Below are 22,866 nucleotides of genomic sequence, written 5' to 3'. Positions count from 1 at the left end.
GGACTTTCTTCCTAGGAAACTGGCCCCCCTCTTTAATAAGTAAATCTGGATATGAAGATTGGCTCAAGTCCAGGAACTGAGCATATGATATTTTACTGGTGACCATACTGAGCATCGTATTATTCCACTCGTGGTATTTTTGTTGTTTCTTTGCAATTTTGTTGTCTACCTATTCCGCCCCTAGAACTACTGTGCTTTGTTAATAATCTCTACGACTTCCTGCCAACTTCTGTGACTGCTTCCTTGCACCCCAGCCTAGCCAGAAAATGTGGTAATTTTGGTCTCCTAGCTCCTGGTGCTTACAAATCACAACCTGACTTCTATTATGAGGAAGCTCATTCTCCCCATGCATTTTAGTGAGCCCAATTCTGTGACTGCTTCCCTTAGTAATTAGTGCAATCCTAATGGTCTTGAATATGTCCTTCTGTGTCATCCCATAGAACATATGCCTCTTAAGGGATTCTGAACTTAACAAAACCTAACATTTCCCATCATACCCACTTCCCTCAGGATCCTTATTTCTTCTTTTACCTTCTACCAGGTCATCTTAGGCATTTCCGCTTCACTTAGTGTCCTTCACTTGTTTCAGGCATCTAAAAGCCATCCAAACAATGAGTTGAACATACCCTGTAGCCCTTGACAGGGCACTCAATCATAAGAAAGATTCTCCAAGTCAAACAATTATTCCAGTTTTACTTCCTGTCCCTGCAAATCCAATCGTAGGGTACTCCTCTGGATATTAACAATTCCTGTACCTGAATAGTCTCTTTCCTCTCATATCAAGCTTTCCTTTGCTGATTTTGACTGGAATTTAAACTTCTGGGAAAGGAGATGCAGGCAGCTCCTGATGCAGACACCTGTAGTCTTGTGGAGGGGACGCTAGGTATCTCCAAGTTATCTCCCAGCAAAAAAAAATTGCTACCTATGATTAGAGAAGAGTGGGTCGTCTTTTGCAAGCTGTGAAATTTCAAGATGCTTTGTAGGGGATCATGGGCATACATCCAGATTTCTCAATCCCATGTTTCAAGGTTTCCCCAACCAAAGTACTGACTTTAGAATACCAGATCTGCCTAGGCTGAGCATCCAAACACATTCTGTCAGACCTAGAGTCTGTTGTCAATCATGTCTGCTCTTTCACTGTATGAAATAATGGCCAGTTTGTAAACTACCCCAGAATCCTTCCGGCTCTCACACATAACCTTTAACTGATTATTAATCCCTTAATATCTCATTTTCCTTCAGTAGGGACCCAATTCAATCAGTTAACCAATTCTACTGTTTATGAGCATCCACCTATCCCCCTACAACCACCGGCCTCTATTTCTCAAATTACTGAATCCAACACCAGAAGGGCATTCCCCTCTACTAAGATGTTTCCATAGATCTCTTCTGGTGAAATCTTTAGCAATTAGGCCACCACCTTCTGCCAAGCACTATCTATATCCTACCTGCCTACCAAATGGGATGACATCCTCTTTGCTCCTTGGTAGTGATTGGGCCAATCATAGATCCCAGTCTTAGTTCCTGCTTTCTCAGTATCACTTGGGTTGGATATGCCAACAAGCAGCAGATGAGACAGGCAAGGCATTTTTTTGTAAAGCTTTAAGATCATATGCACCTACAGAAGGAGACAGGAAAGGATTGGGTAGAAAGAGTGTCAGACAGAAGTGAAGTTCCAAGAAAACTTTAGCCAGGCCTTTAAAGGAGCTCTGCATCTTACCAAAATGCTCTTAGTGTCCCAGTGGTGTTCAGTCATTTGGGAGATCTTGGTCTCCATGTGCAGCAAGAGAGGCAGAAACTGGGTCCATCAGTTTTGCTCCTTGCATCTGAAGATTTGATCAGCATGTATTCATGGGCTCTACATTAAGTAACTGGGGAGACTCCTTGTATTTAATAAGTATAGAATAAATGGTAGCTGTAGGAATTTGATGCATTTAGTTTTTCCATAATGACTCAATTTTCTAATGTGGCAAATGGGAATAATTTAACATCTATGAAATCTATTTCTAAAAGTTTTTAAAGATTCAATATAACACTTTCTATTAAAGGATGTTTGAAAAATTAAAAAGTAAGGAATAATATTAGTGACAGGTCTGTATAACCAATTACAGTCTTACTTGCCCCCTTTTATTTAAGGGAACAAGATTGAGACTGATTAAAGAGATAATAAGCATCTGAAGCTCTGAACCAGATTAAATGTTTAGGTATCAGTTTAAGTCAAGAGACTGAGTATTTACTGACTAAATGTTCTTAAGAAGTACATCCCAAATTCATCCTATTGAGAACTTTAATCAAAAGTAATAAAGTGGGGCTGGGGATATACATCAGTTGGTAGAGTGCTTGCCTCACATGTACAAGGCCCTGGGTTCAATCCCCAGCACTGCCCCCCGGCATATATAATAATAAGATGAATACTACTTAAGAGAATTTGCTAAGGTCTTTTATTTATGCAGGTACAGATTAATTTACACATTAATATCCAGTCATAAGATTCCCTTCAAATTTCTTTAATTATTTTTCTAACAAATGCGATATCACAAAATATAGTGAAAAGGACAACTATATATACTTTAAAAACTTGTTGTAATTTAAGTAATTCACTCATTGTTGGACAGGTAGGATATTCCATTTTATTTACTATTAATATACATTTTTTTTCTCTTCAGAGTCTCACTAAGTTGGCTGGGCTAGCCTAAACTTGCCTCAGCCTCCCAAGTGGCTAGAATTATAGACATTCAAAATCTGTCCAGAAGTTTTTAAACTATTTAATTCTGCTTATCTCTTTCGAGGCTTTCATTCTATTATTTTGCCTTTATTTAATGGCATTTGAAAAATCCCATTAACTAGATACTAGTTTCATCATTTTAAATAATAAGTCTTTGTTTAGCTTACTCACAAACTTATAAGTGTCATTGCTTATCTTCCCTTCTCAACTCAGTCCTTTCTGCAGTATGTTATTAGAAGTTCCACAAGTAAGTATCTGCTGATGGTAAATATTTTAAATTTTTGTCTGAAAAATATTTTTTCATACTTACTCCCACAAGGTAGCTTACCTTGTTATTCAATTTCATGTTGACATGGATTTGATCACAGCATTTTGAAAATGATGTCAGTAATGCCTTCTGATTTCTATGTTTGCTCCTTTCAAGTCTGTTGTTAATCTAGTTGTAATTACTTACTGAAAAATTTGCTACTTCTCTCTGGCTTTTAAAAGAGATCTTCCTGTCGTTTTGTTATAGTTTGGATATGAAGTGTCCCTCACATAGTTCACGAGAGAACACAGGATTATTAGAGGTGAAATGATTCTATTATGAAAGTTGTAATCTAATCAGTGGATTTTTCCATTTCCTGGATTAATAATTTAAATGGCTTTCTGTAGGCAGATGCGATGTGGCTGGCAGAAGAAGATCACTGGAGGTGTGCCCTTGGGGATTATATATTTTGTTTCCAGATCTTCTCTCTTGTCTTCTCTCTGCTTCCCGGCTGCCATAAACTGAGTAGTTTACCTTTGTCATGCCCTTTTCCCATAATGTTCTACCATCAGGCCTAGAGCCATGGTGTTGGCCAATCATGGACTGAATCTCTGAAACCTTAACCCAACTAAACTTTTCCTCCATTGAGTTGTTCTTGTGAGGTTTTTGGTCATATTGACAAAAAAACTAACACCGAAATTGATACTGAAAAGTAGGGTCTTTGCTGTGACTAACCTGTTCATGGTATTAAGAAGCCTTAGGAACAGGTTTGTGGGAGGAGTTTAGAAAGTTTGAAGATGCAGGGTGGAGAAAGCTTAGAATGTTGTAGGCAGTGCTTAATGGGTGATTCCCTGGTGGGAGTTCAGCAGACCAGAATGCTGATAAAAATGCAGAGTAAAGACTGTGCTCATGAGGTTTCAAAGGGGAACGGGGACTCTATTTGAAATAGGACTAGAGCCCATTCATGTTACATTTTAGCAAGGAATTTGTCTACATTTTTCCCATGTCCTGAAACTTTATGTGAGACTGAATTTAAAGATAATAAATCAATTTGGCAGAGGAAATTTCAAGGCAGTACAGCATTCAGATGGTGACATGGATATTGCTGCAGCTTTTAGTCAGGTTTACTATGAGAATTGGGAGCAAAATGAAGAAAGATTTGAAAAACCTGCAGTTTGGCCAGAGAAGAAGCACATGTAAAATTGGGTCAAGAAAAACTGTGATTGGGCTGGGGATGTAGCTCAAGCGGTAGCGCGCTCGCCTGGCATGCGTGCACCCCGGGTTTGATCCTCAGCACCACATACAAAGATGTTGTGTCCACCGAAAACTAAAAAATAAATATTAAAAAAATTCTCTCTCTCTCTCTCTCTCTCTCTCTCTCTCTCTTAAAAAAAAAAAAGAAAAAGAAAATTGTGATTGTTGAAATAGAAACTCAGTACTTTGCACCAAGGCGATAGGAAAGATGCCCTGAGGGCATCTTAGGAATCAGCAAGACTATACATCTGGCAGGCTCAAGGATGTGAAAGTGAAAACTCATTTGGAAGACCATGGGGATGCTCTACTCACACAGGAGTACAGAAAGATGTTTACTGGGGATTGATTTCACTGTGTTGTGCAGGTCAGGCACTCAGAGGTTGCTTCTGCCATGGTTCAGGGGAGCCTGGCTACTATTTGAGATGGCATCAGACCTTAGCATTATTTACAAGGTGGTTCTGTAGAAATGCAAGATGCTGGAGTTAGAGGGTCACAGAGGTTCCACTGAGATGACTCATCATGGATTGGAACCTCTGAAAGTGTTAGCACAGAATAAACTTTTTCCTCCTCTAAGTGGTTTTTGTCAGGTATTTTGGTTGAAAAAATTACTGAGTGTTAGTTAACTTTAGGCAGGTGTGACATAGCTGGAAGAATTAGGTCACTGTTCTAATAGTGGGGACATGCCCTTGGGGTTATGTACGTTGTCCCCGGCTTTGGTCTCTTTCTCTCTGCTTCCTGGCTGCCATGAGCTGAGAAACCTCCTTCCACCATCCACTTCTTCCATGAAGTTCTGCCTTATCTCTGTCGCCCAAAGCAACAGAGTCAGCCAAACATGGATTGAAACCTCAAATAAACATTTTCTCCTTTAAGTGGTTCTTAGCAGGTATTTTGGTCACAGCATACAAAGGTGCCTAACATTTGTTTGTTTGTTTCACAGTGTTGGGAACTCAGGGCCTTCCTCATATTAGGCAAGTGTTCTCCCATCTCTTCTTTTTCTTTTGATGCTCTGCACATTCATTATTGTGTTCATTATGTTCATTTCTTCTAATTTATCCTGTTTGGTATTCATTGTGCTTTCTGAATCTGAGAATTTGTGTGTTCTATCAGTTGTAGAAAAAATTTCCTATTGTTCTTTTCCCCATATCTATTGTTTCCTTGCAGAACTCCAATTAGACCATGAGAGATCTAATTCTGTCTTCCATGTCTATCTTATCTGATTCTGTCTTCCATGTCCCTGTACCCTGATTTCAAATCTCCTACCTCTTGTTATTTTTGTTTTACTCTAATTTTTTATATGTGTATATATTTTCAAATTCTCTATTAATTCTAATTTTAATTAATTTTTAATTCATTTATGCTTAATCTACTCTTTGACTCACTATTTTAAAATGTTAGCTTTTCCGTTTTTCATTTGTGAGTTTCCATTTCATTTTTATTTAAATCCACCCAGCTTCATGTTTTATCTTGTTACTATTTCACATTTTAACTTTTACTTCTTTAACATCTTAAAGCATTATTTTATATCTCTACTAAATAAATCTATTATTGGAAACTTTAACTTTCTGTTCCTATTTGTATTTACTGTTGCTTATATGTCTTATATTTTGGGGGCTATGGTATCATGTTCAGTAGAGCTTTTATGTAGAAATTTTATGGAGCAGGATTGAAGTTTATTTATAAATTCTCTAGAAATAATTTATTTCTTTATTTTTCCTTCTCTTGGGCAATCAGGGAGGGATTCTACCCATCTAGAGCAAGTTCTTATTATACTGACCTGAAATATATGATTTTTAACCCAAAGCTCATCTGTAAGCAGTGTCATCTTTATAAATGTGCAGGTCAGGTTAAGTAGAGACAGACAAGTATCCTGCCTTCTCCCATCACTGACAAGTAAATATATTTTATAAATTTCCCATTTACCAAGGTCAGAGCTGTGATTAAGGTAAAGTAAGTGCCTTACTCACTTGAATGGAATCCCAGCCCTCACTAAAGGTATAGCTCTTTAAGTTTCCCAACTTTTAAAAGGACATTGGCTCACACTACTCATCTAGCACAAGCTAAGTCTCTGTCTCCTGGCTCCATTCAGCTACTAAAATCCAAGCATCATGGATATCAATATTGACAGATGTCTCAAAGGCAAGTATAGTGCCAGACACAAACCACCCTAATGTTTAGCTGAGTTTTCAGTCTGGGGTACCTCACTTTCCCTACTTTTTGCCAGCTCAGCTTTACATCTAAAAAAAATGCTGTTTTATTTTTCCATTTAGATATTTTGTAAGGAATTGTTTTTAATAATATCTACTATCCTGTAGTCTTGGAAAGAGAAGTTCCTATAGTCTCATTATAAGGTAAATAAAACCTTTCCCAGCAGGATTCCTGTAGAATTTCCCCTTGTGTGTCACTGGTCACATGCTTGCATAAATCCATCAAATGCAAGGAAAATGGAGTCTCCAAAATTGGAAAGACTTGGCAGGATTTACTTCAGGGACACACAGGAAAAGGGAAGGACCATGAAACAAAATTGGGGAATAGGGAGGGAATAGCTGTTGGTGAGATGAAATAGCATGTCTGCAACATGGATAACTTAGGGGATATTGGCTGGATTAGTCTGATTAGAACAGAGTGCTTGACCTAGAGAGTAATAGGACATAAGATTGGAAAGGTTTTCCAGGGGTCAAAGTGTGGGAGTAACCTGAATGCCTAGTTAATGAGTTCATATTTTATCCTGTCCATGAAGTTGTGACATTGAGGATTTCTGAACCACAAAAAGACAATAAAAGCATGTGAGTACTGTTATTTTGACAACAGTGTTAAGAATGAATTAGATGAGGAAGAGAGTAGAGGTAGTAATTATAATTCAGGAAGCTTTTGTAGTAACTTAGGCATGGAAAAAAAATAATATGAGCCATGTTGGATTATAATAGGATTTCAAAGGAAAAGAGACACATTATGAAAACAATAAATGAAATTTGGTGATGAAATTGGATACAGAATAAATTATTTTTAAAAACATGAGAATTTGGTGCACTTAAATACATTTGATAGTGCACTATAGACCAGGGAATTTAGAGTCAGATTATAAGGTTCTAGTTTCAGATCTACCATTTCCTAGGTAGTAACCTTGGGCAAATCACTAAGCATCTTTATGTTCATTTTCCTAGTTTGTAAAATGGAGATGGTTATATATTTACTACCTGTATTAAAATGCTGTAATAATTAAATAAAATAGTTTCTGAATGTATTTAAAATTATATAAAACTATGTTAATATTTATTTGAGCATCTCTATTAGACACGAGGATTTAGTTTGGACATCAAAACAGAAAGTGACAGGTATAGCTTTTTCCTAAGGCTGTCAAAGCTCAGGGCTAGTAGTTGTTGTTGGAAGGAGGTACTTTTAATTTTTCATATCTTAACAAAGATATGAAGAGTAAAGGGTGATGAAGTGGGTAAAGGGATGGAAGTGCAGAGTTGGATATGTTTCCCAGCTCTCTTTTACCTAGATGATGGAATATGATTGGTGAGTGGAGTCACTTTCAGGCTGAGAGAGCATCCTTCTGTAAACCTACAGAATTCATGCTAGAAATAGTTCACCAAAATATGAAAAGAAACTGTATTCTACTTAAAGGAAAGCTGACCAGGAGAGCTGATGACCAAGAACATCAACAATGGGTTTTACATAATTAAAAAAAAAAGATTTTATTCCTACCCCAGTTTTATTAAGGAGAAATTGACACCAAATATTTATGGTGTGCAGTGTGATGTTTTTCTGTGTGTTTATGAAGAGCTTTAGTTAATCATTTAAAACAATTGAATTAACATATCAATCACTTTGCATTCATTTTTATAGTAATATCATTGAAATTCTACTCTTTTAATGATTTCCAAGTATACAAAACATTATTGTTAACTATATGCACTCTGCTGTATAATATATCTCTAGGACTTAGTCAGCTTGCATTACTATAATTTTGAGCCCTTTGACTAACAAGTGTTTTCCCCTCTCTCAAGTCCTTAGAGCCACTATTCTACTCTTTGATTATTGAGTTTCATGATTTTTGTTGCTGTTGTTAGATATTTGATTGTTTCAAGATGGGGTCTCACTATGTTTCCCAGAATGGACTCAAACTCCTGGGCTTAAGTGTTCTCCTGCCTCAGCATCCTGAGTAGCTGGGACTACAGGCACATACCAGTGCACCTAACTTGATTATTTTAGATTCTTCAGATAAGTGTTAACAAATTGTGTTTGTGTTTCTGTGACTGGCCTATTCATTTAGTATCATGTACTCCAGATTCTTCCATATTGTTGCATATCGCAGAATTTCCTTCTTTTACACAGCTGAATAATACCTTATTTTATGTGCATGTCACATTTTCTTTATCCATTCATCTGTCTATGGACATTTTGGTTGCATCCATGTTTTGACTATTTTAATAATGTTGTAATAACTATGGGAAAGAGCAGAAATCTTCAATATACTGATTTTAGGGCTGGGGTTGTTCACTCGCCTAGCATGAGCAAGGCCCTGCACCAAAACAAAGGTTTGATTCCCCAGCAAAACAAAGCAAAACAAACATCAAGATATTGTTTTTAGGGCTGGGGCTGTAGCTCAGTGGCAGAGTGCTTGCCTAGCATGCATATGTGAGGCACTGGGTTCAATCCTCAGCACCACATAAAAATAAACAAATAAAGGCATTCTGTCGACCTACAACCACAAAAAATAAAAAGTAAAAAAGATATTGTTTTTAATTCCTTTGGATAAATACACAGAAGTAGAGTTGCTGGATCATATGATAATTCCATGATTAATTTTCTTCCATACTGGCTACACAATTTATAGTCCCACCAACAGTGTACCTTAACAATTCCCTTTTCCCATCCTTGCCAATACTCATCTTTTTAAAAAATAATAGTCGTCTTAACAGACGTAATGTGACATTTCATCACAGTTTTGATTTATGTTCTCCTAATGCTTAGTGATTTTGAGCTTTTTTAGGTTTATTTATAAAATAGTTGAAAATTAATGTGCTGGAGTTAAATGAATTAACATTTAAGTGAAAAATCAAGTTGTTTAAGGATATATTTAGTATGAATCCACTTATTTAAAGTTTAACAACAAAACACAATACCCATATTGTTGAGTAGTATGAGACCATTTATACAAAGTTTAACAATATAAAAAAATACCTACACCATTTTTACTATATCCACATAGTGAAAATATACAGGCATGCATGGTGTCTTAGTCTGTTTCTGCTGCTATAATAAAATATTTGAGACTGGGTAATTTATAAAGAACAGAGTTCTAGAGGCTGAAAAGTCCAGGATCAAAGCATCAGCACATTCAGTGTTTAGTAATGGCTGTTTTCTGTTTCCAGGATAGTGTATTCTTGCTGCATCCCTACACAATGGAAGGGGGCAAAAAGGTACAAACACTGTCTTCACATGGCAGAATAGATGGAAGAGCAAAAGGGCAAAGGTAGTTCTCTCCAATTCTTTCATAATGGCATTAATCCCATTCTTGAGGGTGGAACCCTCATGACCTAAGCACCTCTCAGAGACCTCACCTTTAACACTATCACTTTGTTGATTAGGTTTCAAAGCAAGAATTTTGGAGAGACACATACATTCAATCCATAGCACATGAGAGTAATATATCTAAACTAATATTAGTTGGGGATTTGGAACAAGAGAAACATGCTTGACGTGGTGTGCACAGATTTAAAAACCGTTTATATAATCTTTTGTTTCTTATACTCAGTGGTAGTGATATGGGTATTGTTACATTGTCTTTATATTTTTGTTTGTTTTTGACATATTTATAATAAAATCTAAGAACAAATAGCAGTCATCCTTCCTTTCTCACTGGGCATTGCCATGTCTGGATATGATGCCTGAAAACTGTGGCAATCTAGGCTGTCATTCTGAGGTGGGCAGTATAGTTATACATGCATTCACTGAGGGAAACCAGAGCTGAAGATGAAAAGAACTTAGTTCCTTGATGCTGTCAGAAAACCACTGAACCAACCCACACTGCAATGCCCATCTCTGGACTTCTTGTTCTGTAAGATGATCAAACAGGATTGGCATTTGCTGTTGCTGATAACCAAAAGCATCCAAACTAATACCATCCACAAAAGCCCCCTTCAGATCTTCCCATTGCCTAAAACAAGGTTTCCATTCACAGCACTATCAAAATTATAAACATTCTTTATAATCATTCTTTACATCCTTTATTCTCAATTCAAATTCTACTTCTGTCATAAGACTTTTCCTTACCAAAAATCTCTCCTTATTCTGAATAGCTTCATCCCTTGCTATGCATCATTATTTAGGGATACTCAATGGATATGTAAATTTAATTCTTTACAATCAAGATGCTTTGAAAACATGGTCTCTGGAATGTTAAACTGTGATTTTGGTTCACTGTACAAAGCTTTTATTTAAATTAGCGGAAAATCTGTTTAATTATGCACACATATACCAAGCTTTTATCATTTTTTTCAATAAAAATTAATAATCATTCAATCAAGCTAAGCTGCTTGCCATTGTGGATTGATTGTAAAATGGGTGATTGTATTGTTAAACAGCTGAGGACTAAAATATTAAAGGACTAAGAGCACAAAAGAGGTTTCTCAGTTCAGTAATAATCACAGCTAACTGTAACTGTTATGGAGCATTACTATGTGCCAGGCACTTTGCTAGATATTTTATGTACACTATCTTATGTAACTCACAATAATTTGGCTCTAAGATATTATTCACATTTCACAGAAAAAGAAACCTACATTAACAGAATTTAAATAATCTCAGTCACGGAACTAGAAAGTGGATAGGTTAAGATTCAGTTAAGAAGACAATGCCTTTTCCACAAGTCATGCCACCATTCCAGAATTTATTTACTGACTGAATTATAGGTTAGTCATTCTCTCTAACAATCGAATAAAATGGTAGGCAGAAGATACACATTCCTACTATCATTGAACTTAAACTGGTAGATGAACCATACAATTTGGTTTCAAATATACTACTGATTATTTCAGAAATTTCAGTGTAAGTACAGCACTTATATTTTATAGTGCACAACTGGCCATGAAGCTTTGGATTTTCTTTTACCACTGGTCTCAGTAATGTAATGCAAGCAGGGTTAGTTCATAACAATGCCATCCAAAATGTGCCATCAAGAAATGTGATCCGTTAAAGCAACTGATGTTGACATTCTTACAGAATTATACAAATATGACAACCCACACAGCAATGGTACAATTTAACTGCTTGCGAAAAATCGTGTTCCCCAGGATTTCAAAGACACATCAGCTTTACACCTGCAGAAAACCTAAAGGGGTTGTGCGTGCTGTGTTGATCACTGAGGCATATCACTTGTACCCACCACTGGGAAGATATTAACATGGATCATACTCAGTAGACTAGTCATACATGTCAATGTCATGGGTATTTGACCTAAAACTCAGTGTGCCTTTCATTCCAGTCATGGAACAGTAGACATGCTTTTCTCCCTCAGGCAGCAACAAGAATTGCAAACAACAGTCTGATTTGTATGTTGTATTTATGGCCTTAACCAAGATCTCTGTTAAAAATGTGATAGTATGTGGGAAATCCTATAAAACAATGGCTATCCATACAATTTTAAAGCACAGCATTGTGCTTTTAAAGGATTTGTTTTACTAATGTAAAAATTCTTGTAATTTTTTAAGCAATTTTCTTGCTGGAAATGCTACTGTTAACATTGAATAGACATTAAGAGTAGGCTTCGTTTCTAATACTTGCATAACAAAAGGTCTAGAAGTAATTAGTCTGGATATTTTATGTGACAGTGATTGTGTGCATGTAGTTTATAATTGGAATGATTGTTCAGGGTTAACAAGGCTGCATTTCACTGTCAACATATACTTACTTCATTTGGAATGAAGCCCATACATTGCATTTACCATTAATTCAATGACTGGGAGGAACTTACAAAATAGATTGCCAAAAAAATTCACAGTTACCTTGTTATCTTAGTATATTGTGTCTCAGAACAATAGCCTAAGAACAACTGATGTGCTAGTAAATCTCAATCATGAGTTCTTAGTCATAAACTACTAAAAGAAAGTGCATTTGTATAATTTCTTTACTATGCAATTCACATTTAGGTTTTTGCTGCAGTTATTTGTTCGTTCATTCATAAAACAAGCTTTCTTTTTCTTTTATTTTTTAGCATTTCCGAGGTACTTTGCTACTGGCAATACAGATAAGTCAAATAACCTTTGTTCTTAAAGATCTCACAGTCTGGCAGTAAAGCAAAACTCATAAAATTATTCAAGAGAAAAAGCACAAATGAAGAGTCAAGCTTTGGATTTTATATGACCCTTGAGGTAATGTTTCTAGCCCATCCTGCAGAGGAGACAGGGGAAGCAATGAGCAAAGCGAGGAGTCCAGGAAGACTTGATGATGTGGGAGGTGATGTGGTTTGAGGCCTTAAGGACAGGTAAAATAACTTCACTAATCCAAGGAAAAGAGATTGAAGATTGAGGCAGAGATGAGGGGTAGGACATTTCTTGTCAGAATAAACAACATACACAAAATATGAATAATAGCTCTCCAGCACTTTGCAAAGGGTGCTAATACAAAATAAGTCCTCATTATTCACTACCATGTATGGTGTGGGTGTGTGTGTGTGTGTGTGTGTGTGTGTGTGTGTATCTTTCTTTGGGGGGTGCTAGCAATTGAACACAGGGGTGCTTAACCACTGAATCATATCAGTGATTTTGATATGATTTTATTCATTTATTTTAAATTTTGACATAGGGTCCTGCTAAGTCACTTAAAGCATCATTAAGTTTCTGAGGCTGGCTTTGAACTTGCAATCCTCCTGTCTCAGCCTCCAGAGCCACCAGGATTAAAGGGGTGCACCACCACATCCAATCATTATTTAATGTAATGGACTACTGTATTCTTTATAATGAACTACAACAGTGATAGAAGAAAAAGAAAGAATAATTTGAGGCTTTTTAAAAAAATATATTTGAGATAATTAGAGACTACCTATCAAGCTTGGCAAAACTTGGTGATAGTCTGGATGGGGAGATGTGAGAAGAGTTCAGGACTAGCCCAAGATCTCTTAAATCTACAAATGGTTGGGTAGCTGTGCCTTTATAATGGAACATAAAATGGGGAAATGAGATTTCAAATGTAATGATGATCAAGTGCATTTTGGGAATGAGGAGTGTGGGGATATTGTTAAATGTTTATGTCCAGCAGGCAGATGAATATATATGTGTGTGTTGCTCTCACAAGCTTTGACCCTGATTAAGAAATCTGTGAGTCATTAGCATAATTAATTATAACTGATTAAGAACATAAACACAAAGTCACTGGAAGTATGATACAGTGAGAGGTACAGTAGGCTGAGGATTGCTGAAGAACTTAGGAAAACAAACATCATAAGAATATAAATATAAAGAATTTGTAGTATCATAGGTCAAGAAGAGAGCTCTGAGGTGCAGATAATCTACCCCTTTAAAAGCAGCATGGAGTTTTAGACAGGTACGTAGTATATAAGGGCACTGGATTTAGCAGTCAAGTCAACCCTGATGTTGGCAGTGGGGGTAGAAGCCAGACTACTATTCTTTAAAGAATGATTGAGAAAGTGGATGAGCAAATGAAAAGCCTACATTACTTCATGCTATACACGTTCCAAGATAACAAAAACAAAATGGAATGATAAGGGCCAAATGCATCAGTGCTCTAGGCATGGAACGTTGGTGGAGTGGCATCTACTATGAAGTCAGCAGATTTGTTGGGCTTGAAAATAGAAATGGTTATAATTCCCCAAAGAATTTTCTAAGACCAGCTCTGTGAAACAAAGTGTGCTACTGGATATCCGATTAAATGGAAAAAAGATTCCCTATAGGCAACCTTAGGGGCATGTAACATTTGCTCTCAATCATAAGAATTGATAGTGAAAATGCACTCTACATGGAGCACGACATGTCACAACATACCATTCGGGTATTTGAAAAACATCAGATACACAAATCAGTGTCCAAAAGGAATTCAATAAAACAGGCAGAATATGGACAAGAAATTTGTTGGTAGCTCTATGGCTCCAGCACTAATTTGTCCATGAACAGCTCAATAGATTCATAATTCATTAAAAGATAACACTTAAAGTCAATTAATTAGAGGCAGGATTTCAAGAGCTTAGATGAGATCATTTGATAATGAATGTATCTATTTTGTTGTCAATAAAATAGTCCATTGTTATTTAATAAGACTTTAGATTTAGTATTTCTTTACATTTAGTTTTTTTTCAAAAACATTTATTTGTAATAATATGTAATCTGTATTTTCAAATATGCAGTATTATGTACAGAAAATAAATTTAAAATTTTGCATGGCAGTTTTGCCCAGTAGTTGGGATTATATATTTCAGAATGAACCACTGACTTCTTTGTCCAATCAAAAATTCATTATTCATTACTCAATATGTGCCTTAATGCTATGTGCCAAAGGAGATGATGTCCTGTGAGATATAAAGATGAAAGCGGTATGCTCCATGTTGTCTTGTTTATGGTATTTTGGGAAAACAATGCCCAAGAAATGACTACATTTGAAAAGCTAAAAGTTCTACTAGGCCTGGTAGTGCACCCCTGTAATCCCAGCAGCTCAGGAGGCTGAGGCAGAAGGATCAGGAGTTCAAAGCCACCCTCAGCAAAATTGAGGCACTAAGCAACTCAGTGAGACCCTGTCTCTAAATTAAAAAAAAAAAAAAAAAAAAAAAAAAAAAAAAAAAGTACAAAAAAATAGGGTTGGGGATGGACTCACTTGTTTAGTGACCCTGAGTTCAATCCCCAGTAACCAGCACCCCCATGCCGCCCACAAAAAATCAGTGATCTATTTGTTAAATTGTTCCCTCAGCATTAGTACAGATCATTTTCAGCCATAGGTTTGTTTGGGTGGGGTTGCCTATAGTCATACCCGGGACAGCCTCTGATTGGCTTGAGTGTAACCTATACTCCTAAGATTGGTTCAGGAATGAATCCATGATGAAGTACACTGTAAGACTACCAAGAGGGATACAAGTCTTCTCCTATCCTGGAGCTTTATAGCAAGGTTCCTCATCTCCATCTCTATCTCTATCTATCTATCTACCCGCACAAGGAGGAGAAACAATGATATCTTAGGAACTGTCTTCAGCTATCTTTCATCAATGAGAAAAGAGCCTTCCTGAAAAAGAACTAGCCCTGAGGAGGCAAAGCTGAAAAATGGAAAGAACTAAGCCTTGGTCATAACATGGAGTCTGTGATCAAGTTATGCCTCATGGTTTTATATGCAAACAAATTCCTTTTCTTATAATGAGAGTTGAGTTGTACAAGATATATATGTATATACAATATATGTATACTAACCCTACAGCTCTAACATACCTATTTAAAAATTAATATAAGTGAAATATAGGGAAATGAATTTCTCTTAAACCTGCTCCCTAACACAGAAAGCATGTTCAATATCAACATAAACATCCCAAATGAAGGGAAGGGTTATAAAACATATCCAGTATCATATTACATGCAGGTCTGTAGCACAAAACAAGTCTTTCTAGAGCAAATCTAGATGTAAATCCTTCAAAAATGAGAACTCAATCTACCATACTAAGGTGGGGTTTAGTCCTCCACTTTTGTTTTTTCTAGTGGGAGTATAAAATATTTGAGAAGAAACAAACACACATATAATAATCTAAGGATCAAGTCCTGAGGAAGATTTATAAAACAAGAGGCACCATGAAAGTTACTTGATATTCAATGAAAGACTATAAAGATCAAATGAAAACTGAAGGGATGGATAATGTATTCAATATCTAATTGATATTTTAATTAAATTACCAATTATTTAGGGATCATTAGTAGGGAGATACTTTCTCATCTCTTTTAATAACATAGATTTCCAATGTTGATCATATTTTAAAGATATATCTATAAGAATCAACACAGTGGTAACATGTAAATAGCCTTTTCAGCCCAAATGTGCAGAGGTCTTGACTAAGCAGGATGATTTTTAACTTGGGAATGGAGATTAGAAAAAAAGTTCTGCGTGATTCAGTGATCTGCCTTACCAAGTAATCTGAAAACCAGTTTTACATCTTTTAAATTACTGTTTTTTAATTTTAAAATAATTACATTCATAAAAAGTTGTAAATACCATACAGAGATGTTCTATATACCCTTCACCAAATTTTCCTCAAGGTTTACATCTAACTTTTTTTTTTACAAAATGAAAACCAGGAATTTGACATTGGAACAATGTGTGCATAGTTCTATGACACTGATCACACGTAAATTTGTGTAATCATGTACCAGATACAAAACTATGACAATGCCACAAGGATTTTCTTTGTTCAACCCCTTTACAGTCACTTCCACACTCCCATCTCCACCAAAACAAATTTCATGTAACAACTACTCTTTCTAGATGACTCCATTTATTTTTCTATTTAAATCTGGTCTTGTCTATTTCATATCTGTAAAATGCTTTTCTCATTTTGAATTTGACGTCCTGGCCTATTCATGGGCCTGATGCTCAATTTTGAAAACACCTCAAAAAATATGAACCTTCAAACTTATTTCCTTTAAAATTTGATGGTGATGGAAGTCTGACTTATGGTGAATTCTCTTTTCTAATAAAAAGTACTCATTTTTGGTGATTTCAATTTTGGCCCCATGCTTCCATAGCTTTCTCTAGAATCTCCCCTTAGCCTTCCATGTTTTAAACTCTTTTCTCGAAACAGTAAAATCCAGATTCTAATTTATTATTCCAACCAAAGGAAACATTTGCAAGATAGGATTACAACATATTAATTCACTGACATTTACAAAGTACCTATAATGTTGTTTCAATTAGGTCTTAAGACTGAGCCTAGGGTTGTGGCTCAGTGGTAGAGCACTTGCTTCGCATGCATGAGGCACTTGAGTTGGATCCTCAGCACCACATAAAAATAAATAAAGATACTGTGTCCATCTACAACTAAATTAAAAAAAAAAAGATAATTAAAATGATTACAGGGTTACATGTTAAATGCAAACCATAAAAGGGCTTGGATGCTCTATGGTGGCTAAGGCACCCTCCTCGCGGGCAACTAAAGACCCTTAACTCTTGTCCTCAAAGATTCATTCCAGCTCTCAGATCTTCACACTGAAGAGCACACACACACACACACAAAAATTTGCTACTCTTCAATCTGGCCTTCTCTTGAAACCTAGGCTAGAGGTTGGGAATGAGATGGTGCTAATTTAATTCTAACACCTGAAATTACCTCCCGAGCTTGTGCTAATTTTCTCAAAATCAATTTTTCGGGGAGTATCAGGATAACTTTCAGCTCAGAGACTAAATGTAATTTTAGTTTGGACTTTGTAAATACTTCACAACACAAAAACAGCACCTTTTCTAATTCAGCAAGCAGATTTTACTTTTGGTTTTCATTGTAGGGTGGGGCCAAAGAACCAAGATTCTGCTTAAACTTTATTCCTACCCACAGATAGGCCCAAGGTGGAAACAGACCTCAGTTTCTGGGATTTCAACATTGAGCGGCTGTGCTCAATCTAGTCTAATCTGACATGAGAAAGCTGCCCACTCTCCTCTCAGGAAGAAACAGAATTTTAATGTAGGTGCAGAGGCGGGGCCGCACTTCTCGGCGCCTCCGCACTTCCTTGGCGCCACATTAGCAGCCTCCGGAGTCCACCTAGGTACCGCGGGGGCAGCCTGGCAAGGCTCCAGACCCGCGCCCCCGCCCTTCTTTCCGGGGTGGCTGCGCGCGGCCGGCGCCCTGCACCAGGCTTGCGCTCGCCTCCCTGCCGGGCGCGGGCAGGGCGCTCCGCCTCCCAAGGGCCAGCGGCGGCCATGGCGGCCAAGGCGGCCAGTCAGGTCCGGGCGTGGGCGGGCGCCACGCTCCGCAGGCCAGCCCACACCGCCCGGCCACCAGTCCCTCTCTGGGTCGGCACAGGGTTCCGACAGCGTCAGGGCCTCACGCTGGACTCGGCAGAGGGAGACCACGGCGGGTCCACGCCCGGCTCGCAAGACGGGCCCGATGGAGCAGCAAAGCTCTCGGCGACCGAAGAGTTAACCGCAGCGGAACAGCAGATCGCGGAGCTGCACGCCGCCGCCTGCGCGGTGAGACCCCGCCCGGTCTCGCCCGGTCGTCGCGCCTGCGCGCGCGCGGCCTCTCCCGCCCCGAGGTCGCCCCACCCTGGAGAACCGCTGGGAGTGCCGGCTGCTAGGTCTCCGGCCTCGGGCTCCAACCTGCACCATTTCGCTGGAAATCCGGCGTTCTGGACAAAGCGTTTACTGCGTATTTTGAGGGAGAGCGTGACTCATTTTCTGATCAACATGCTAGCTAAACTCGGGGCGCAGAGTGGGACCCACCACCGAGTGTGTGTCTGTGCGCCCGCGTCCGTGTGCGTGTGTGTGTGTGTGGGGGGGAGGGTTAAGGCTTTGATGGAAATGAAATAATTGAAATCATAGGAAAAATTTGCTGTGTTACAGAAATATGATGTATCTCTATTCTCCCTTGAACAGTTTTCTGTTTCCAGTGATTTTAGCAATGAGAAATAAGACAATTTTTGCTACCGTCCTCTGTTCTTTTTCCTCTCATCAGGTGTTTACATTCTTCCTAAACACTCTTGAACTACATTTGCTTCTATTTTGTGGTTTCAATGATTGCTTCTTACTACCAATATCCGAACTGAGTGGCTCTCCCTGTCCTCCACCACCAGCTGTGCTGGGGATAGAACCTGGGCCTCGCATGTGCTAGGCGCTCTCTCACTGAGCATAGCAGCAGCTTTCCCTTGTAACTTTTCAGACTGCATAAGTTAGAAGATAGCACATTTACCATTGTATTTCCTTTACAAAAGAAAGGATGGGATAAAAAGAGAAACATTTCTATAACAATGATAGAAAAGTGATATGAAATTAACTGCAGGCTCATGTGTGTGTGTGCATCCATGTCCAGTACTTAATAGGACTAGTGTTATAAGGTATGGCCAGAGCTAGAAGGGTAAAAAAGAAAATCTTGGAGCTTGACTAAAGTTGATTTTTTTAAATGACCATTTGAAGGCCTTGAGAATCCACTGACCCATTCAAGTATTGAAACTGAATAAAGATTCATGCTGAAATGACTGACAGCTTTTGATTATTCTTGTTTATACTTTTAAAAACAGCATGTGTGATTTGCTCCCACACTTCACATATAAATATGGTGATACAGCCATAAGTTTCATTCTCTTTAGAGCAAACACCAGCAGCATATAAAGACAGGTTCAGTCAGCATGAGGAAAGAAAAGAGCTTTTTCTCGCTCAGGGAATCCACATTTGTTTCATCAGTGTCAGTATCAGGTAAAATGACAATCCAGGAAACCGTTAGTAAACCCAGTTTACTATGCCTTCTATGCCTCAGGCAGGATGCTCTCTTACCTTTCTCTCAGTGCTGATGTGCATCACTGATCACCTTGGTCTCCAATCAGACTGTCAACCCTCTTGCTGAATCTTTGTTGCCACCATGATGTAAGCCTCCTTTATGAAAGACAAATTAAGTGTGTATGGGCAACTAAGAAGCCCAGAGGTGCTCAATCAATGTGGAAAGGAAGGCAGCCAGCGCATGTGCAGAAGCAACCCTTTATGTTTCCAAGTTGCCAGATAATTGCCCTCAGAATACACCCAGAAGCTATGAAAAATAAAGAGAAGACTGCTACAAAGTTCTCAGTGTTTTTTTCTTTTTTCCAAGTTTCCAAATAGGGCTTTGTAAATAAGGAATTGAGGTCCTGACAATTGGTCATTCGATAGTTGTGTTTAGTGTTCCTGGATTCATGTAATCTGCTTCTGGTCCCAGAGGATGTGGAAGGCCCCTGAAACCAGCCTTGTGCCTTGCTAGATTTCTGTGGCCCTGGTCTAGCTTTACTGAAATGTCTTAGAATGAACTTGTTCTTTTGCTACACACTCTGTTCACAAAATTTAGTTGGTTAAAACCTCAACCAGAATAAAATATCCAGCCATTAAATAAGATAGTGAACAACTAAAGAAGTAGTTTGTGACTCTCTACAAAAATGTATGTCTGAAGATAGGTTGGCTTCATGTGTATTTTAACGAAAAGTTTCTATACAGGAGTGATTCAGTGACTTACTACATGGTAAGAGGTTTATATAAAAACCTCATGGGGAATTTACCCTACAAAATCTCAAAGCTAAGTAGTGTCACCTATATGACCCAATCCATGAAGTTGTAATTTACTTTTACCTTCACAGAAAGTAATTGAGATGCTTTTATTCATTTGTTTTACTATGTTTGAATGTAGGTAGAGAATATTTCCTTGACATGTGAAGTAGTCTACTAAAAGTTGACTTTGATCAAACTTGTGAAAGAGTGAGTGTTAATATGTTAAAACAATACTTTTTCACTTAAAAATAGAATAACACTCCAGGAAAAAAAAAAAAAGGAAAATAGTGTAAAACGCATAATAGGGTAACACATCATGAAAGTAAAGAAAAGCATTCAGTAATAGGAAAGGCAATACTTTTCTATAAGGAATGCTGGTTTTGATTAGCACCTTTTCTGTAAGTTTAAATCATGATTCACATATTTTAAGTTCTAAAATTGCAATTGCAACTTCTGAGTGAAAGTTCATTTTCAGCCTCTTAAGCTCTTAAAATCATTTAAATCACCTGTTATTAAGTGTGTTACCTAGAAACTGAATGAAAAATATCAGCAGTGGCTACATTGTTATTGAGTATAGAGGAGGTCTTGTTTTCCCATCAACTTCTCATTTTTCTCAAATTGTATATTTTCTCCTTTAGTCACATAAAGTTAGATTGTATATAATGTCAGAATGCATTCAGTCTTTAATTGCAAATGCCGCCTATATTGCTGAGAAGTTTAATATTGTTTTTTAAAATTGTTTTTGCAGTATTTTAGAAGTGGAAGTTATGTTGAGATATGATGAACATAGAGATTAATGAATTGTTTTGTTTTATTACTCTTCAGACTGGCCAGCTTAACTACGTGGACCCAGCTACTGGCTACACGGTACTCACACGGATAGCCCACTTGCAGAGAGGTTCCTGCTGTGGCTCCGCCTGTAGACACGTGAGTAACAATTCTCGCCTTACAGCAGCAGTTTTTGGTGCTTTGTAAATACCTATTATTTGAACAACAAGTCAAATAAAAAAGCTAAATAAACCTGGAGTGCACTTTTCACAAGCTACTTTAGCCAAGGACAATGAAGTCCTTAGTAGCAACATAGGACCTTTAAAGTTAATGGAATTTTGTAACCTTTCACTGCAAGTATCAGTTCCCTCAAATGCTATGACTTGATATTCATGGGAGCTCTTTATTACAAGGAAACTTTTCATGAGGTTTCAAATAAGTTATGTTTACTGGGCAGGTACAAAGAGACAAGAAGAGAAATCAAGAATGTTGCAAACTAGATCCCAGAAAGCTTTTCTTTTATTATTAGTTGAATAAATAGAAATTTGCCCAGCATTGAGAGGTGGGTTTACTTAAAATAGTAAAGATTTCTTTCTTCCTTGCCCTTCTCTCCCTTCCCTTCCTTTCATATCCTTCTCTTCCCCTGCATCCTTCCCTTTTGTCCTTCCTGCTTCCTTTTGTCTTTGTTCCCACCCCCCAGTCTGTGCTTCAAATAGTCTGTGAAGCTAGATTACCCTGAATTTAGTGCTGTTCATTTCCTAATATATTTATGTCAATATATATATATTTCTATTTATAGTGATTAAGATGAACTAACTACTACTGCCCTATTTTGATTAAAGAAAACCAGGATTTTTTTTTTGAATTATCAAAAGGCACATCATTAAGGTAAATTGTTATAGGGTTAAGATTATAAACTTAACATCTGTATACAGAACACTTTGTATGTTTTGTTGCAAGAAGGTGTTATTTCCTTTAACTAACCTACTTGAAAATTATAGACATTAAATGCAGGTATTAATCATAGTCGGTATTAAAAATTTCACCCTTCACTTTTATGTATGCTCCTACCTATGCCATTAGCTGTTTCTAATCAAATGCATAAGAGTTTCAAGTAAATTGAGGACTTCAGTATTTTCTTAGAGTGGATTTTTGACAGTAAAATGCTTAAGGTTGGAAGGATGCATTTAGGAAATGGTTCTTGGACCTAATTAGGACCATTTGCCTGAGGTTGCCATTATTTTCCTCTTAGTCTGCAAAACGTGATAGACCAAATGATCTATATAATGTTATTAGCAGTCTTTTTTTCATCACGAGAAGTGTGTTTTTTCAAGATGATTATTAGATAACTCAATAATGCTATGTATTATTTCTTTTTCAGTGTCCATATGGTCAAGTCAATGTTAAAGATCCATCTAAAAAGAAGAAATTCAATTCGTATTTTTATGTTTGACAATAGTTTTATCTCCATTGACTAATTGAACTTGTAATTTTTAAGAAATGAAGCCTTAATCCAGGATTGCTCTCTGTGCTGTTAAGTATTTGAGCTCTAATTTAATCTTCAATACATCTATTAAAAGAACATCAATAAAAGAAAAAGCTAACAAATGTTGCATGTTTCTGAAGTGGCACATTGATAACTATTTTCCTTTCTTTTTGCTTCATTATC

The 22,866-nt window shown here is 37.3% G+C and overlaps 1 protein-coding gene across 1 annotated transcript; it reads left to right on the top strand.

Annotated features, from left to right (window-relative positions):
* The first annotated feature begins 4,067 nt into the window (after positions 1-4,067).
* On the top strand, positions 4,068-22,837 carry C13H1orf53 (chromosome 13 C1orf53 homolog). Its single transcript, XM_076872931.1, has 4 exons — positions 4,068-4,168; positions 17,891-18,392; positions 21,255-21,356; positions 22,579-22,837. Exons 1-4 carry the CDS (start codon positions 4,068-4,070, stop codon positions 22,648-22,650), a joined length of 777 nt encoding a protein of 258 aa, XP_076729046.1. The 3' UTR covers positions 22,651-22,837.
* The last annotated feature ends 29 nt before the right edge of the window (positions 22,838-22,866 follow it).

Source organism: Callospermophilus lateralis, chromosome 13, assembly GCF_048772815.1.
Source record: "Callospermophilus lateralis isolate mCalLat2 chromosome 13, mCalLat2.hap1, whole genome shotgun sequence".
NCBI classification, from domain to species: Eukaryota; Metazoa; Chordata; class Mammalia; order Rodentia; family Sciuridae; genus Callospermophilus; species Callospermophilus lateralis.
The sequence above is the reverse complement of the archived record's forward strand: the minus strand, read 5'-3'. Positions and strand labels throughout refer to the sequence as shown.

What these genes read in the sequence shown, in the direction of transcription:
- C13H1orf53 (XM_076872931.1), top strand. Translation starts at nt 4,068, where the DNA reads ATGGATATTGCTGCAGCTTTTAGTCAGGTTTACTATGAGAATTGGGAG. An exon ending in TGGCCAGAGAAGAAGCACAT is followed by an intron (nt 4,169 to 17,890) that starts GTAAAATTGGGT and finishes ATTTTAATGTAG; the next exon opens with GTGCAGAGGCGGGGCCGCAC. An exon ending in TGCACGCCGCCGCCTGCGCG is followed by an intron (nt 18,393 to 21,254) that starts GTGAGACCCCGC and finishes ATTACTCTTCAG; the next exon opens with ACTGGCCAGCTTAACTACGT.